This window comes from Lissotriton vulgaris, chromosome 9 (assembly GCF_964263255.1).
Source record: "Lissotriton vulgaris chromosome 9, aLisVul1.2, whole genome shotgun sequence".
Lineage (NCBI taxonomy): Eukaryota > Metazoa > Chordata > Amphibia > Caudata > Salamandridae > Lissotriton > Lissotriton vulgaris.
In genome coordinates this window covers 127,167,244-127,185,053 of record NC_141697.1, presented here as the reverse complement: position 1 = coordinate 127,185,053, position 17,810 = coordinate 127,167,244, and the positions used below count along the sequence as shown (strand labels likewise).

At 51.4% G+C, this 17,810-nt stretch overlaps 1 protein-coding gene across 2 annotated transcripts in view; it reads right to left on the bottom strand.

Annotated features, from left to right (window-relative positions):
• Positions 1 to 17,810, bottom strand: part of EXD1 (exonuclease 3'-5' domain containing 1) — a 995,593-nt gene that overhangs the window by 863,349 nt on the left and 114,434 nt on the right. For both annotated transcript variants that reach the window (XM_086937165.1, XM_086937166.1), the window contains exon 3: positions 2,814 to 2,882. In XM_086937165.1, the coding sequence (XP_086793291.1) occupies positions 2,814 to 2,882 (69 nt within the window). The remainder of the gene's footprint in view (positions 1 to 2,813; positions 2,883 to 17,810) is intronic.

The window sequence follows — 17,810 nt, the reverse complement described above, 5'->3', positions numbered from 1 at the left end:
TGATGTCACTTCAGCTTCGTTACCTCAACAGGACTTTTTCTGCACTTATTATTTCGTGCATTTCCTGGGGGAAGTAGTTTATCTCCTACCTGTGCTTCTCTATCAATATTTTGTACCAATTGCTGTGTTAATTTGGGAGATGTAGGCCTCAGATTTTGAGTTTGTGAGCTTATCTGTTTTTGCTTCCTTATGGCCAATAAGATTTACAGGTGGTACAATGGCTGGGGGCGCCGGTACAGGCTTCGCTAGGTCTTTGATTAGCCCTGTATTTGTAGCAATTGCCTGCTCTAGAATCCCCAGCCAATTCTCTATTCTTTTTAGTCTCTCTATTAATGGTAATGTAAAGGATCTTAATAGTTGTTCCATACTTCCTATTAATTTAGTACTCGATGTTTCTTGTAACGGACAATGTGGTAAGGTAGCTAAGCCTGGTGTTGTAACTGCATTAGATGAGGGGGCTTTAGGCGATTTACCAGAGTCAGTGTGACTAGTCTTATTTCTCTGTAATCCACTCCCCCCTCTTTCTCCTTTTTCTTGGAGGCGAACCTTGTACTCTAGGTGGCTTTGATTTTTTAGCCTTTTTTTGGATGACCTCCACAACTGGAGAGGGCGCCTCAACTAGTACCTCAACCTCTGGAATCGGGTTACTAAGGGAGTCTGAAACATTTATGTACAGTTCATTAGTCACATCGGGTGAGGGGTTGTGTCTCGGAGGAGCATTGGGATACTGTCATTTATAGATATGTCAATGTCCTCACTTTCAATGTGAAGACTCGTGTGTGGGCTCGTATGTGGGGAGGTAGCTTGCTGTAACGGGCCCAAGGACGAGCGATTATTTTTCATGAACTCAATTGAGCGACATCGCTCAGCCCGTCTCTCAGCAAGTATACTTTCCCTATCCTTCTCCACAGAGCCCCTAATAAGATAATTGTCAAGTGTGCCTCTATTTACTCCTCCTGCCAACGTTGAGGATCCTTTAATGAGACTCGAGGCCATGGTTCCAAAGGGCAATGTGAAACACACTTAAACATAGGCATAGGAGTAATGTCAACCATGAACGAGGGCGGACAGTGGTTATAAAATGCTTTAGACCAGACAGTAAAGAATTACAACTTACTAGGATATAACACAAGCTGCCCTTGCAAAGATGTCAGAGTATAGGCCCAGCCTGGCCTCAGAGGGCCCGCCCTTTGCCCGGGCTTAGCCCGGCGGCTGCCCGCGACGCGGGGCTAATGCGTGAGTTATAAGCGCCTCCAGGCGTGGAAATTGAAAGAGGCGGCTTCCTGCCGCAAAGCATGCTGGGTATCGTAGTCTCCCCCGCTCGGCGGCCGCACCGGGATTGCAGCGGCGGCGGGGGGAGACAGATGATAAAGACCGGCGATGGCAGTGGCAGGAAAGCAGTCCAGCCCAAGTAACACAGGGAGCCCAAATTAAAGTGTCAGACAGTAAGGGCTCCGCTCATATGCACGAAAGTGCCCGCTCCTCTGAGACTGATGCACGAGTTATAAGCGCCTCCAGACGCAGAGATTGAAAGAGGCGGCTTCCTGTCGCAAAGCACGCTGGGGATCGTAGTCTCCCCCGCTCAGCGGCCGCACCGGGATTGCAGCGGCGGCGGGGTGACACAGATGGTAAAGACCGGCGATGGCAGTGGCGGGAAAGCAGTCCAGCCCAGGTAACACAGGGAGCCCAAATTAAAGTTTCAGACAGTAATGGCTGCGCTCATATGCATTTAGTTTATCTCAGAGATAAACAGAATAAACAGTCTGGGCGTTTCAATAAGGATTTATTGAACAGTTGTTATTCTTGTGTAAAATATATGCGCTGCAAAGACCATTAGACAGTAGCAGAGATATATGATTAGCAGTATTATGAATATACCATACCACTTTACAATAAGCATGAAAAAATACATGAATATAAAATGCATGATAAAAGTGCACGGACTCCTACAATGCCTATTTAGATGTATCTAAGTGTACCTAGCATGTGACTAAGTGTGTAGCCAAGAATCCCTCTAGGGTTTAGTCGAACCCCATTACCTGAAGTGTGAGAATGCAGGAGCCCTTCTAGGTCTCGAGTTGGACAACCCGCAAGGGATGTTTTAACCGCTGTCAGCTGGAGCGTTTGCAAGCAGGAACGTGTCAGAGAGATCTAAGACTTCCAGGCCGACACACTAACACTAGCAAGAGGTGGTATATTTACAAAGTAAGTATCAAGGGCTCCTTTGTCCCTTGTTGCTTGCATTAGCCATTGTTGGATTTGAGGATGACGTATGGGATGAACCGTGTACGTAGATATGGGGAGGTAAGTGGTGTAGCACCAGCCTGGTTTCCAAGTACCCTTATGAATATTTATTCATACTGTGTCAGTTTAAAGATGAAATCATAGAATGCCATTGTTCAGTAAAACCCTCCTTCTGTGCCCAGGACTAGCACTAGGTAAAAGGCATGTTACTGTGTAGTGTAGGGGAGGTGATGTAGGTGAAAGGGTATGATGTTACCAGAGCCTATAATAGGGTACCTATATGAAACATAACACAACATGCACAAATATTGTCCATGCTGAAGAAGTCTACCACAAATTATACAAACTGTATTCTAAACTGCAGTCGCAATGCAGACTAGCAAAAGCGGAAAATCTCATGCCACTAGGCCAAACACTACGAATGGTTTGAAAGGGTTTCATTTCAACACTAAAGCTTAACATTACTTAGCATTCCAATTTCAGGCAGTCTAATGCCACTTAGCCAATCACTATCAACTACTGATGGGCTGAAAGGGTTTATTTTAACATCAAAGTTTAACATTACTTACCATTCTCAATTTCTGACCCAAAAAATAGCTTCACACCAGGAAGATTTAGGCCACAGTCCAAATCCTTAACTGAAAAATGTAAAATTAAGGCACGTTTAGGAAGTTACTTCATAATGCAAAATATCTTTGACTTATGCAGTAGGTCACAACAAGCATTGGCAAAACGCACAAGTTACTAATTGTGTAACGATATATCTGTAAGAGACATTAGTTAGTGATAGATTCCTTACCTTAGAATATCCCCAGGCGACAGACTGGATCCGGAAATTTTTGCGTAGCAGTACCCTTGCGTGTTGGTAGGCGCCGTCTGCGGCTCCGCGTCCGTCGTCGGCGTCGTGGGCGCCGTGATGACATCGTCTGAGTACTTGGATGCTGCCTCCGCGTGCTGATGTCAGTTCTTAGACACAGCTTTTCCTTGCCAGAAACGCAGAGCTTTGCTAAAAACCAACACTGGTGCCTTGAAACTAGGGCGCTGAAAGGGGATGACCTTAACCCTAGATATCGGTTCTCAGAACGGGGAGGATGGGTGGGTCGGTAAGGAATCTATCACTAACTAATGTCTCTTACAGATATATCGTTACACAAGTAGTTACTTGTGCATCTGAAAGAGACACGTTCGTGATAGATTCCTTACCTTAGAATAGATACCCCAGCAAAACCAACCCCGGTGGTGGGTCTGCGAACCAATAATCACACCAGAAAGTCCTGGAGGACGGAACGGCCAAAAAAGCTATCCCTCCGGACTCGGCTGTCCAGGCAATAGTGTCTAGCAAACGTGTGCAGCGAGGCCCATGTAGCTGCCTGGCAAATGTCCTGCAAGGGCACTCCTCGGCCCAAGGCATTTGTAGTCGCTGTGGTCCGAGTGGAATGAGCCCTCAGCCCAACAGGGGGTTCCTTCTTAGCCAAGGAGTAACATGCCTGGATACACAAGATGATCCACCACGAGATCGTCCGCTTGTGCACCGCTTTCCCCTTCTTAGCGCCCACGTAACCAACAAAGAGTTGGTCATCCACCCGGAACTGGCATGTGCGATCCAGATAGAATGAGAGCGCACATTTTGGGTCCAGACGGTGGAGCCTCTCTTCCTCTCTCAAGGGATGCGGAGGCGGAAAGAAGGTGGGCAAGGTGATGGATTGCCTGATGTGGAAGGCCGTGACTACCTTGGGCAGGAAAGAAGGCCTTGTCCGCAACACAACCTTGTCCGGATGGACTGAAAGGAAAGGAGGTTTACAGGATAGAGCCTGGAGCTCACTCACTCTCCTGGCAGAGGTGTTGGCTACCAGGAAGGCAGTCTTCAAAGTAAGAAGGCGGAGAGGATAGTTGTGAGGTGGCTCAAAGGGAGCGCACATCAGAAAAGTAAGAACAAAGTTAAAGTCCCACTGAGGCATCACAAAGGGCACAGGAGGGAACGTATGCATGATGCCTTTCAAGAATCGATTAACAATAGGGGACTTGAACAAATAAGGTTGATCAGGCAGCCTCAAAAAGGCTGAAAGAGCAGCAAGATAGCCCTTGATCGTGCCCAGAGCAGAGCCCTGCTGGGCAAGAGAAAGAAGGAAGAGGAGAACCTCAGAAAGAGGGGCAGAGAGAGAATCCACAGCCTTTGCATTGCACCATGCCACAAATCTGTTCCACCTGCAGGTGTATACCGACTTTGTGGAGGGACGCCTGGCTGCCAGAATGATGTTACAGACTTCAGGAGGCAAGTCAAATAGCCTCAACTGTCGCCGCTCAATCACCAAGCATGGAGGTGGAGACTGGACAGGTTCGGGTGGAGAACCGTCCTCTGCTGCTGTGACAGAAGGTCCTCCTGAAGAGGCAGACGAACCGGGGGATCGACTGACATACTGAGTAGCTCTGGATACCAGTACCTTCGTGCCCAGTCCGGAGCCACAAGGATGACTTGTGCCCGGTCGCGCCTGATCTTCAGCACTCTGGGCAGAAGTGGTATAGGCGGAAAGGCGTACAACAGACCGCAACTCCACTCACGACGAAAAGCGTCTCCGAGCGAGAGCCGCCTTGGGAATTCCAACGCGCAGAACTGATGACATTGCGTATTCTCTTCGGTGGCGAATAGATCTAACCAAGGCTCTCCCCACTGCAGAAAGAGACCTTGCGCCACGTCCGAGTTCAGACGCCATTCGTGATCCATCATGCAGCGGCGGCGGAGTTCGTCCGCCCTGGCGTTCAGAGAACCTTCCAGGTGTTGAACCACCAGGGTCACGCCCTGATGTTCCAGCCATTTCCAGAGGCGCAGAGCCTCTTGGCAGAGGGTCCACGACCCCACCCCGCCCTGTTTGTTGCAGTACCACATGGCGGTGGTGTTGTCCGTGAACACCTGCACTACACTCCCTCGGACAGAGGGGAGGAATGCCTTCAGTGCTAGACGAATCGCCCGCAGCTCCAAAAGGTTGATATGGAGCCGGGACTCCGCCGGAGACCAGAGGCCTCTATTCTCCGCCTCTCCGATGTGGCCTCCCCAGCCCTGGAGGGACGCGTCCGTCACAACTACGTGCTCTGGTTGGGGAAGGGAGAGGGATCTGCCGCTGACCCAATCGTGGTCCGTGAGCCACCACTGCAGCTGTCTCACAGTGCCCTCCGAGATCAGGACATGGTCGGACAGGTTGCCCTGATGCTGGGCCCACTGAAACTTCAGGTCCCACTGCAGAGCCCGCCTCCACCAACAGGCGTGATGCACCAGAAGGATGCAGGAAGCCATCAGCCCCAGAAGCTGCAGCGTCAACCTGGCCGAAACTCGGGATAAAGGCTGAAAGATTGGAATCAGAGCCTGTATATCCTGAACCCGCTGTTGGGGTGGGTAAACCTGAAACTGCGCCGAGTCGAGAACCGCTCCGATGTAAAGGAGCTTTTGAGAGGGGCACAGGTGTGACTTCGGCACATTTATGGAGAACCCCAGCTGGTGCAAGAGGTCTGCCGTCGTCTGGAGGTGGTCTGACGACTGTCTGGGGCAGGCCCGCCTTCAACAACCAGTCGTCGAGGTACGGTAAGACTGAAACCCCTAACCTGCGCAGATGAGCTGTGACCACCGCCATCACCTTCGTGAACACCCGTGGGGCGCTGGTAAGGCCGAAGGGGAGCACGGTAAACTGAAAGTGCTTGTGGCCTACCGTGAACCGCAGGTAACGCCGGTCGGCCGGCAGGACGGGAATGTGGAAATAAGCGTCCCGCAAGTCCAACGCTACCATCCAGTCTCCTGGGTCCAGGGCAGCTAAGACCTGAGCCAGAGTCAGCATCTTGAACTTCTCCTTCCAGAGGAAGCCGTTGACGTTCCGTAGGTCCAAGATAGGGCGTAGGCCCCCTTTGCCCTTCTTGGGTACCAGAAAGTAGTGGGAGTAGCAACCAGGTCCTACTTGGCCCAGGAACGCGCTCGATGGCCCCCTTGGCCACGAGGGCCGAAACTTCCTCCTGCAGAAGCCGCAAATGATCCCCCGATACACGGTGGTGTTGCGGTGGCATGGCTTGAGGGGTCGTCTCGAAGGGGATTGAGTAGCCCCTTCGGACGATCTGCAGCACCCACCTGTCCGAAGTGATAGTGTGCCAGTGAGAGTGGTGCTGGCGAACCCTTCCCTCCACTGGCGTCACATGGGCCAAAAAGCACGGACTAGGAGGGTTTAGAGGCGGATGCTGCGGGAGAGGGTGTGGACTGGCCTCGCCGTTGTCCCCGACCACCTCCACGGCGACTTCCACGGCCGCCACCGCGCTGGATGTTAGCCTACGGCGTGTGGCTGGCAGCACGTGTGGGGGCGCCCCTTCCTTGGCCATGAAAAGAGCGAAAGGCACCCGTTTGCTGGCGCGGGGCCGAAAGGCCCAAGGACTTGGCCGTAGCCCTGGAGTCCTTAAAGCAGTCAAGCGCATGGTCTGCCTTGTTGCCAAAAAGGCGACGGCCATCAAACGGCATGTGCATCAATGTGTTTTGGACATCGGCAGAAAAGTTGGCGGGCCTCAACCAGGCGTGGCGTCTAATCGCCACCGGCGTTGCCATCGCTCTACCTAGTGAGTCGGTGGTATCCAGCCCACACCGGATAGAATATCTGGCTGCATCCCAGCCCTCGACAAGGTCTTGGCCGAGTTTTGCCCGTACCTCCAACGGACACTCTGGCAGCAGTTCCGCGACCGTATCCCACAGAGAGTGGGTGTAGCGGCCCAAGAGGCATGCGGTGTTGGAAGACCGCAGTCCCAGACTAAGGGAGGAGAAGACCTTTTTACCGTACATCTCGTACCTCTTGGATTCCCTATCCGGCGGAGCAGACGGGAATGCGGTCTGGGAAGTGGACGCCTGGATGACCAGGCTCTCGGGGGTGGGGTGGGTGGACAGGGAAACTGGGTCGCCCGGGGCCGGGCGGTGGCGTCTGGCCACGTTCCTATCTAGCGGCGAACCCGTAGCGGGTCTGGACCAAGTGCCCAAAAGAACGTCGGTTAAGGCCTCATTAAAAGGCAGCAGAGGCTCTGTCGGGCATGACTGCGGTTTAAGGACCTCAGTGAGGAGGTTAGTCCTCACGGCCGCGACGGGGAGCTCAAGGCCCAAGGCCTTGACAGCCCTCATCAACACCACACTGTAGGTTGCCCCCTCCTCCGAAGCCACGGTAGGAGGTGAGACAAAACCAGTGTCTGGAGAGGTGTCCAGTCCACTGGCCTCCCCAAGTTCCCCTGTCCAGTCCTCTTGAGACTGACACTCTCGGGTCAGAGGACACTCAGACCCCTCCCAATGCTCCTCATCACCCATCTCCTAATACTCAGGGTTGTCAATTAATGGGGCCGGTTCATTGAAGTAAAAGTCCCCAGGCGCCGATGTCGGAACCGGAGCGAGGGAGGCATCGGGGACGGCGCCGCCAGAGGACGGTGCCGGATGCGACACCTGACGGGCCGGGGGGGTCGTAAGGTCCACCGTCGACGACCCAGATCCCGAAGCGGGTCCAGTGAGGTCCCGCGGTGCCGGGCCCGAAGGCGTCGGGCCGAAGCCCCCAACCCGCTAGGGGCCCCAGACGGGTCCGCTGGGCCTGAAGGCCCCGGGGAGCCCGTCAGAGGAGAGAGGGACCTCACAGCCATGAGGAAGCGCTCTATCTCCTCCAGCATCACGTCTCGCCCAGGGACCGGAGGGTGTGGAGCTGGACGCGGCGCCCGCGACTCTGACGGAGCCGCGTAGGCGGTGTCACCAGAACCCCCGGCAGCGTCGCGTGAGCGTCGGGGGGGGGGGGGGGGGGGGGGGGAAGTCAGAAGACCAATGTCGCCTCTTCGACTTCTTGTGTTTCTTACCCGACGACTTCGACCCGGAGGAATGGTGCAGACTCGGAGCTGTGGTGGCTCCGAGCCCGCGACCTGTCCCTCGACCTCCCGTGGGACCGGGACCTCTCGCAGCACGGGACAGACTGCCGGAGTTTGAGTCGCCTGCGGGACCGCTCCCGCCTGGCTTTCGAAGAGAGGGCCCGGCAGTCGGAGCAGGCCTAGTCGTCGACGCCTAGACAAGTTAGACACAGGTGCTGAGGATCCGTGACAGACATCGTGTGGTCGCAATCCTCACAGTGTTTAAATCATGGCATCCCTAAATGCACCGAACGGAGTCGTACGACTTCGAAAAGATGATCAAAATGATCCAAAAAGTTAGTCAAAAAGTGACTAGAAGTACTGCTTTTTCCAGATCTGCACTTGCTGGCGCAGAAAAAAGAAGAACTGACGTCAGCACGCGGAGGCGGCGTCTAAGTACTCAGACGACGTCATCACGGCGCCCACGACGCAGACGACGGAGCCGCAGACGACGCCTACTGACGTGCAAGGGTACTGCTACGCAAAAATTTCTGGATCCAGTCTGACGCCTGGGGATATTCTAAGGTAAGGAATCTATCACTAACGTGTCTCTTTCAGATTTAACAGGTATGATTTGCTTTAGCTGCATCTGTTTTTTTGTTCTACAGGCATATTGTGTAGTATGTTCACACGCACTAACAGAAATAACACATAGGGGCACCTATATGCATCAGGCAATACACAGAGGAGCAAAAAACCACACATTCAGCTGTACAACATGCAAATTCAGAAAAAGGGAGATGTTGGTCTGACCATCTACATATTCATGGTACTGTGTTTACAACAATTCATGTTTTGTTAAATAGCTATGTGTGCCCGTTGCTTAATTTGAGCTGGTGGGGCCCACCAGCACTCATTTTTGGGGACCAGCACTTTTCCTCATCAGACACTGACCGCAAACAAGTGAGAGAAAAATACACAAACAGGAAAGAAGTAGGGCTGGGATGGAGAAGTCCCTCATATGGTGACTGATGTGCACCCCTGCCCTCAAGCAGCAACAAAGTCTGGATCCCTGGCAATGATTTTTATTGTAATGGGCGAACACAAATCATGCATGTGTGCCATGATGTAGGCCTGTCATGGACAACGGTCTTGTTGGATCAGGAGGGGCACCCCATATTGTCAACTGTCAAGCAGCCAGTCTGGCTGTGTGAGGAGAAGCTCTCCAAGACGTCTGCCTGTGACCAGGACAGGAGGAAGAGGGGGGGTTTAGGGAGGCTAAGGCCTGCCAGTAGCTCAGCTAGGTGACGGGACATCACCCAGGGAAATCAAAGACCACCTGTCCCTGGAGCCTGGGGCACCAGTGCTGGCTTGCTTTCCAAGATCAGTATGCCCTGTGAGGAAAAGGAGAGCGCTTGGAGGGAGTGAGGTCCAGTGGATGATCCTGATGAGTGGATCCCTGCAGCAAGGCGAGAGAAAACAGCTGCTGCTCCGAGCAGGCCACTGCCTGCGTGCGCAGTGAAGTTGACGGTCCCATATGTCAGAGGAGGCCACTGCGAAGAGGAATTTAGTGGTGTACCAATCGGACAGTCGCCTGCGTGAGGATTTTGGTCAATGACATCATATCTAATAGGGGGCCACCGTAAATGGGCAAGGGACTTCGCTTGGTTCAGCTGTTGTTGAGGAGAGGGCGTCAGGGTGACCTTTCCACGCCCTAGCTCTACCTTTGAGAAGGATCAGAGGAACTTACCATCTTGCCGGAGGAAGCACTGTGGATGCCCAGCCACTGCCCCTTCAGAGCTGGTAGTGCTTCTCAACATCAGCAGCCATTGCAGCCCTCTGCAGCTCTCAAGAATGAAATGCTCCTGTGTGCTCCATTAGCGGGTGCTACTGATCAGAGGGTCGGAATGCCCCAGGGAAACTTTTTCTGTTGCATAGAGATTTGTTTACCCTATTGTAGGAGGCTGGCTCTCTATGTAGTGCACAAAAATGAAGCACACTGTGTAGAGAGTCCAGTGATTCCCTCAATGGAAGACAGAGCCAAAATAGATAAGCATTTGTTCTACTCACAGAGGCAATACATCTGATACTCCAGACCGAATGAGAGATACATTTAGAAAAACACTTATTTTTATATATATTTTCAAACAAAGAACTTTATTCAACAGTAAGTACTGTCTTTCATAGGAATTATTGCAGGTAAGTAAACGGTTCAAAGTCATGCACTTTTACCTGCAATGCAATCCTATGGGAGGAACAAGCATGTATGCATTGCAAGTAGTACTGACTGTTTCAGGTGTTCACCTTCTAGAAATTGAATGGTTGTAGGCTCAGGTCCAAGGTTTTACCAGCAGTTCTTCGGGAGTGTCCCGGATTTGGCCAGGAGCAGGGTGCTGGTGGAGTTGGTAGCTGGGGCATTACAAAGAGGGGTGGGGGCACCTGAAAAAAAAAGATGCACAGGGGGATTTGGGGACAAGTCTGAGGGCTCTCAAACAAGAGCGGGGGTCACTAGGGCCCCCCGGATGCAGAAGCACAGTTGATTCATTGGTAACCAGGTCAGGCGGGCTGGGTGGAGAACAGGTAGGTCAGCTGGGCTCTGAGTAAAGGTGTTCCTCGCAGTCAGGGGCTAACAGCTGGCAGGGGCCAAATCAGGACTGATGTGTCTCTCTCGAAGGGGGTCTCAGAGGTGCGGATGTTCCTAGACGGCTGCTTGCTTCCTAGGTAGTTGGTGTCCAGACTGGAATCTGCACTGTTGGTGTTTGTTGTAGGGCGTCCAGTACCTCGGGTATTGGTTTTACACGGCTCCGGTAGGCCCTGGTCTCTTCACGATCAGTGGAGAGATGGATCCAACCTCCCAGAGCAGGGGTACCTTCTCCTGGTTAGCTGCAGCATCAGTTGGGCTGTGGAGCTGCAAGTCGGTGGACCAAACTCTGCAGGTTGGTGCCTGTGGGCTGCAGGGGAGCAGCTCCTCTACTCCAAGGGAGTTTCTAGGTGATTTGCGAAGGGCTGGCAATTTGCTGAGGTTTCTATAGGCCACACAGCAGCAGGACGAGACAGTTCACCATGATTGTCGAGAATTGACGCAGGCAGGGTTTCGTACCAAAACTCTGCGACAGGTCTTCAGTTCTCGGATTCAGCAGCTCTTCTTTGTCCTCTTTGGCTTTATTTCTGTCAAATCTGAAGTCCTGGGTCGGGAAGTGGGACCTAAATACTCAATTTAGAGGCATTAAGGGGAGTGACAGGTAGTAGCCAATGGGCTACCTACCTTTAGGGTGTCTACGACCTCTATATGACCACTTCCTGTAGGAAGTGGGTATGACCCTGACCCCAATAGGCTAATTCCTTCAAACAAAACATGGAGTGGGGTCCACATCAGCTGCCCCACCTTAGGGATGGTGCAGGCTGGATCTTGGCATACCTCCTAAATTTACTAGTTTTCCCGCCTGTCCTCCTGCCAAAAGTGGGTTCAGGATATGGCAGTTGGCATCTCTCTCTAACAGGAGCGGCATGGGTCGCATTTCAAAGGCGCAAGGCCTTTAAAGCTTTTCGCCCTGGAAGGCAATTTCTGCTTGGAAGAGGTGCGAACAACTCTGCTCAGAGAAGACTTTGTTCCCGGCATCCACGAGCAAGGGCTCTCACCCGATGAGATAAGAAACCGGTCTAGAGTGGTAGGCTGGCTGAGACCAGTCAGTAACCACACTAGTAGTCAATAGGTTTTCAGGGGGCACCTCAAAAGGTGGGGGCTCTGTGCATTTATTAAAAAAATCTGACACTGGCGCCAGTGCAGGTTTATTAAAATTAAATCTATGGTACCAAACATCAGGGCGAACAGTGAAGTCATCATTGAGCTGAAGAACTCGTAACAATGAGTATCCAGCCCATGTACTCAATATGGCTTCCCTGTGGACTTACAATTTCCATGAATACACATGGGTATTGCAGGTGTATAGCTACTCAGACAGATATGTCCACACATGGGATATAGTACACCCTGCCTTAGGGCTGAAAGGTATGCTTGACCTATACATCATGAAGTTTAAGACTAGGCACACAGGGATGTGTGACATGTCGACTTCATTTTTGTCTGCACCAAGACACACAGCATGCATGTTTGCATGATCTTGCCGAGGGGTCCCTAGGGTGGCACAATTCGTGCTGCAGCCCTAGCGGATCCTTTCCATTTCGAATACCCTAGAGTCTAGGGGTACCATTTACTAAGGACTTACAGAGGGGCTGAAGTTGTGCCAATTGTGGAAAAAAAATTACAATTTTAGGGAAAGAATTCTGGTACTGGAGACACTATTAGCAGGGACCCAGTCCACTTTCAGTCCATGTCCATAAGGGCACTTTCCTACACCTATATTTTATTTTTACAGTATTATGCCTTGACAGTTTCTGCACGTGGGCAGAATGCCTGCTTTTGTCGCCTATCTGCCCAGAAAGAGGTGAGATGGTGGCAATCACCTTTGAATGAGTAGTACTGCTTGAAAAGATGGCGCCTGGCAGATAGTCACTTCCTTTGTACGTATTGGCAAAATTGTGTAAGTCTGCAATTTCTGCTCCCCCAGGTAGAAGTTTAGCCCTTTTTGTGGTCAATCTACCTGGAGGTGTGGGGGCGGGGATAATGCCAGTAGACCACTGGGTATTGTGATGTACAATGTGTGAGGGCCACTGCCTCATGGGGCTTCACTTGCACAATGTTTGGGGCAAATGGAGTGTGTTCTAGTTTTCCACCTACCTAAAAGGACAGCAGACTTGCCAGTTTTGTGGCCAATCTGGTCCCCATCGCGTTGGAAAGCACCACTAACATACTAGCAGCATTTACTTGTATGTAGCAGTTTTGGTCCGTTCGGAAGCTTGGTTCCACTTGTTTTCACTCAGCCCATATTTCTCGAACTAGTTACCTTCCAACATTCAGCCCTTCAGCTTCTGCAGCCTGTTTCTTTAGGTTTGCTTCCTTTCAATGACTGCTAGATTTTAGAATGATGTAGCTCTGAAAGGGAGGCGAGGATTAGAACTCCCAGAATACAAAGGTCAAACGTAGAGTAGGTAGGCCACATTTGGCAAGTAACAAAGTCTGTGGGGAGGAAATGTTCTACCCAAGCTTAGACCATCAGAGCTGCAGAGTTTTCAAAAAGTGTAAGGAATTGCAGAATCCTGGCCCATTTTCAACTGGTATTTGTAAGGAGTATGTTTTTTTAAGTGTGGGGTATGATTTTTGTGATTATGCTACACTAGTGTCGACATGTTGCAGGCTTGTTTTTTTCTTGTGATACCTTTATAGCGGTGTGTAATGTGCTTGTTGGTCATGCAGGCCTTTTTGGTCCAGTAGCATTTAGCTACTTTTCAGGATTTGCTCGCTTGTGAAATTACTATTAATATAAATCTTAAAAGAGCTTAGATCCCGCCTCCTTGCTTTTCATTGGTTCCTGTGCTTGATAAATACTTTTCCTTCTTTTCTACTGGCTGTACCATACTATTTCTTGTTGCTTCTAGTGTCTCACTCCTATCAGTCTCCTGTTGCTCAAGTACTGTAGCAAAATGCGTCATGGGTCTTTTTTTTAAGCTTTTGCCTGCCCAGCACTTGCCCTAAGCATTTCTTTTAATTTTCAGCCCAGTGCATGGCTTTATACAGTTCATCTCCATCCCTAATGTTGCTCCTCCACCCCTTTCCCCCCTCCCATGCACCGCTTCAATAACAAAAACTCAACCCATCCTAGTCTTGCACTGCTGCCATCTTGGAGTCAGTCAGCAGCTGCATAAGATTACTTTTAGAACCCCTAATTTGCTGCCACATTCTTTCTTCCCTTAAAACGAGACAGCGGGGGCGTGGCCAAGATGGCAAGGTGAGCGGTCGCACCCTCTGCGAGCTCCCCGGAACTTAGACCCCTGAGCCCTGTCTTCATGCCGATCTCCCCTCGATCAGCCTAAAACTTGCAGCGGAGGCGGTGGTGCTGCCGGTAGTCCATTGTGAGCCTGTATCCACCCCGGGGATTGCACTAGCGGAGCTCCGTGGCGAGGGCCGGTGCCGACGCCAGGGGCGGGAAGGAGGGCGACTGGAGGCCTGCCGGAAGCATTGGATGGCGCTGTAACCAGACCTGCAGCGGTCCTAAGAGCCGCGGACTGGCCGACTGAGCAGCGGAGGCACCAGCAGAGCAACAGACGAAGGTCCAGGGACTACGGGGTGATCAGAGTTGACCAGCGGTGTCGCCGAGGCTCTCCCGACGGCTAGAAGCTTCCACGCAAGGCCGAGGTCGTGGCCTATGGGCGGAGCGGCCCAGATTCCAGCACGGGACCAGGAGATCGCGGCGCCTGCCATCGGCGGAGGAGAGGTGAAGGACCGGTGGGGGCAGGGAGGTCGAAGGAACGCAGGCCACCTGAAGCGACGAGGCCCAATGGATGCCGAGAAGGAATAGTTTAGTTTAGTTTATGCATTTATAGCGCGCGTAATTCACCGGCAGACGGTCTCAGAGCGCGAACAGATGTACCCAGACAAGAATGCAGTGTCAAGCGGAGCTCATGGGAGGTGATTTAAAATAACAATGTTTTGAGGCTTTTCCTGAAGGATCAGTAGTTATTATCAGCTCTGAGTGACAGTGGGAGGGAGTTCCATAGATCAGGAGCGAGTTTAGAAAAACTGCGATCTCCATTCCTCACTGTGCGAACTTTAGTGACACATAGAAGGTTTTTGTCAGCCGATCTGAGGGTTCTGGTCGGAAGATAGCTAGTTAGTTTTTTCTTCAAGTAGGCAGGTCCCTGGGCATGAACTGACTTGTGTACCAAGCAGCAGATCTTAAATTTTACCCTTTTCCTTTCTGGCAACCAGTGGAGCTTAGTGAGGGTAGGGGCAGAAGGGGTGCGAGGCGGCAAGTTAAGAGTCAGTCTGGCTGCTGTGTTTTGAAGCACCTGCAACTTTGTCAGTGCTCCTTCGTTGATGTTCGCTAGCAGTGCATTCCCATAGTCAAGGCGACTAATTATGAGGCCTTGGATGAGGGGTTTGCGACAGTCTATGGGAAGCCACCTAAAAATCTTCCTGAGGCTTTTCATGATTCCAAAGCTCGTCTGGACTACCTTGTTGACGTGCGGTGACATAGATAGTGTATCATCTAATAGGATGCTGAGGTTCTTCACAGTTTCCTTGGGCATTGGACACTGCCCTAGCTGGTTTGGCCACCAATCGGCTGACTAAGTCTTCTTTGCCGGGCCAAAGAGCATGATCTCAGTTTTAGCCGTATTCAACATGAGATAATTCTTAGCCATCCAGGTGTTTATGGCTATCATGCAGTTGCTAAATCTGGTTTGGACATCTAGCAAATTATATCCCCACTTAATCAAGATTTGGGTGTCGTCGGCATAGGATACCGTATCGAACCCAAAGCTTCTAATAATATTTGCTAGAGGGGAGAGGTAAACATTGAAAAGGGTGGGGCTGAGTATTGAGCCCTGGGGGACTCCCTTATCATTCTCCACCATGTCAGATAGGAAAGGGCCTATTTTGACTCTAGATCGTCTGTCCTTGAGATAGCTCTTGATCCAGCTAAGGGCAAGGCCCCCGACACCAATCTCTTCCAGCCTCTCTAAGAGTATGCTGTGGAAGATGGTGTCGAAGGCTGCCGACAAATCGAGCAGGATGAGAATCGCCGATTGCTTGGAATCAAGAGCTAGTCTGATGTTGTCCACTATCTCTACAAGAGCCGTTTCCGTGCTATGGGACGCTCTGAAGCCTGATTGAGATGTATCCAGGATGCCGTTATCCTCTAGAAATTTGGTCATTTGAGGGTTGATGGAAGCTTCCATGATCTTACTAAAAAGTGGAAGCAGGGCGATGGGGCGATAATTTATCGATTGGTTGGGGTCGGCATTGGTTTTTTTCAGGATGGGTTGGATCAAAGCTTCCTTCCAAACGGAGGGGACAGTAGCTTGGCTAAGTGATACATTAAAGATGTTGGTTACGATTGGCACCAGTGCGGGGCCAAGTTTAGTCAGGATCTGAACGGAAGCAACGTCGTTGGGAGAGCCTGATTTAGCTTTATTCAGCCTGATATTTACCTCTTCCTCTGTGATTGGATTGAATTTATTGAGCTTGTAGTCGCAAGGAGAGTTCAGAGGATTGAAGGGTTCATTCTGGATTGCCCGCACCCTGTCAATGGGTTCATTGGGAAAGGTCCTATGGATGGCATCGATTTTATCCTTAAAATATGAGGCAAGTGTGTCTGCCCATTTCTGAGATTCAGAGGTAGATAGTTGGCATTGCAGGGGAGAAGTAAATCCTTTCACTATAGCGAATAGGCCCCGGACTGAACCCGCCAAAGGAGTACGGCCTCATTGGAACACAGCCGAGGGTGTGGCAGGTCTTGACGCCGATAAATATCAACACCCACTGGGCCCCTCAAGGTTGGAATGGCCTCGGGACTGTGACGGAGGTGAGGCTTACCTGCCGCAGTATTTGAAGAGCAGGGCGCTTCGACGACTAGACACAGCGACAAGGCCTTCCGGTCTGCGCCAACGCACGGAGCAGGGGTGGCCCCGAACTTGCGCGACGGACACTAACGCTTACGACCGATGCATCCCTGGAGGGCTGGGGAGCACATCTCGAAGGCCTGTCAGTGCAAGGAAAATGGACTGCGGTCCAACGCACTTGGCATATAAATCGCCTAGAGCTTCTGGCGATCTTCCTGGCCCTGAAGTCTATTCAACGGATCGTTCAAGGTCCATCTCTGCTGGTGAGAACAGACAACACCAACAGCATGCATTACCTGAACAAGCAGGGCGGCACCAGGTCCCTTTTGCTTTCCCAACAAGCACAGGAGATATGGAATTGGGCAATTCATCACCAGATTCATCTCACTGCCATACATGTGCCGGGTGTTTCCAATGTTCTGGCGGACACACTCAGCAGGTCTTTCTCGGACAACCACGAGTGGGAACTCAATCAACCAACTCTGGAGTTCATTTTCCGCCAGTGGGGCCATCCGCAGATAGATCTTTTTGCGACTATCACCAACAAGAAATGCCAACGCTTTGCAAGTCTTCATCCCCACAGAGAGTCAAGCGGAAATTTATTTTCGATCAGCTGATTGAACGCATTCAGCTATGCTTTCCCTCCGCTTCCCCTAATTCCACGCTTGTTGCACAGGATGAGGCTTCAACCCTGTCAAATCATCTTGATCGCACCCAAGTGGCCGAGGCGCCCATGGTTTCCGGACCTTCTCTTGTTCTCCCAGAGCGAGCAAATTCCGCTTCATCCGTTGCCTCACCTCCTCACGATGCAGCAGGGGCAGATTTGCCATCCGGATCCAGCATACCTCCAACTCCATGCCTGGAACCTGAGCACCATGAATTTGCGCGTCTGACCATCGACGCAGACTGTAGAAAGGTGTTAGCGCACGCCCGTGCTCCTTCCACCATTAAAACCTATCAGTTGAAGTGGAAGCGTTTGTGTGTCCGGTGCCACACCAAGGCCTTGGATCCGATGACCACTAAACCAGAACAGATTCTGCCTTTCTTCTTATCCCTTGCAAAGTCACGACTTTCCCACTCCACTCTGAAGGTATTTCTAGCGGCTCTCTCCCGCTTCCGTCATGATGGGTCTACCTCACTGTATTCATCTAGAATTATTCAACAGTTTTTCAAAGGTCTCCTCCGAATGTTTCCACCCATTCGACGTCCTCCGCCTACTTGGCGCTTAAACCTGATCTTGTCTCAGCTCCTCCTACCTCCTTTTGAACCCATCC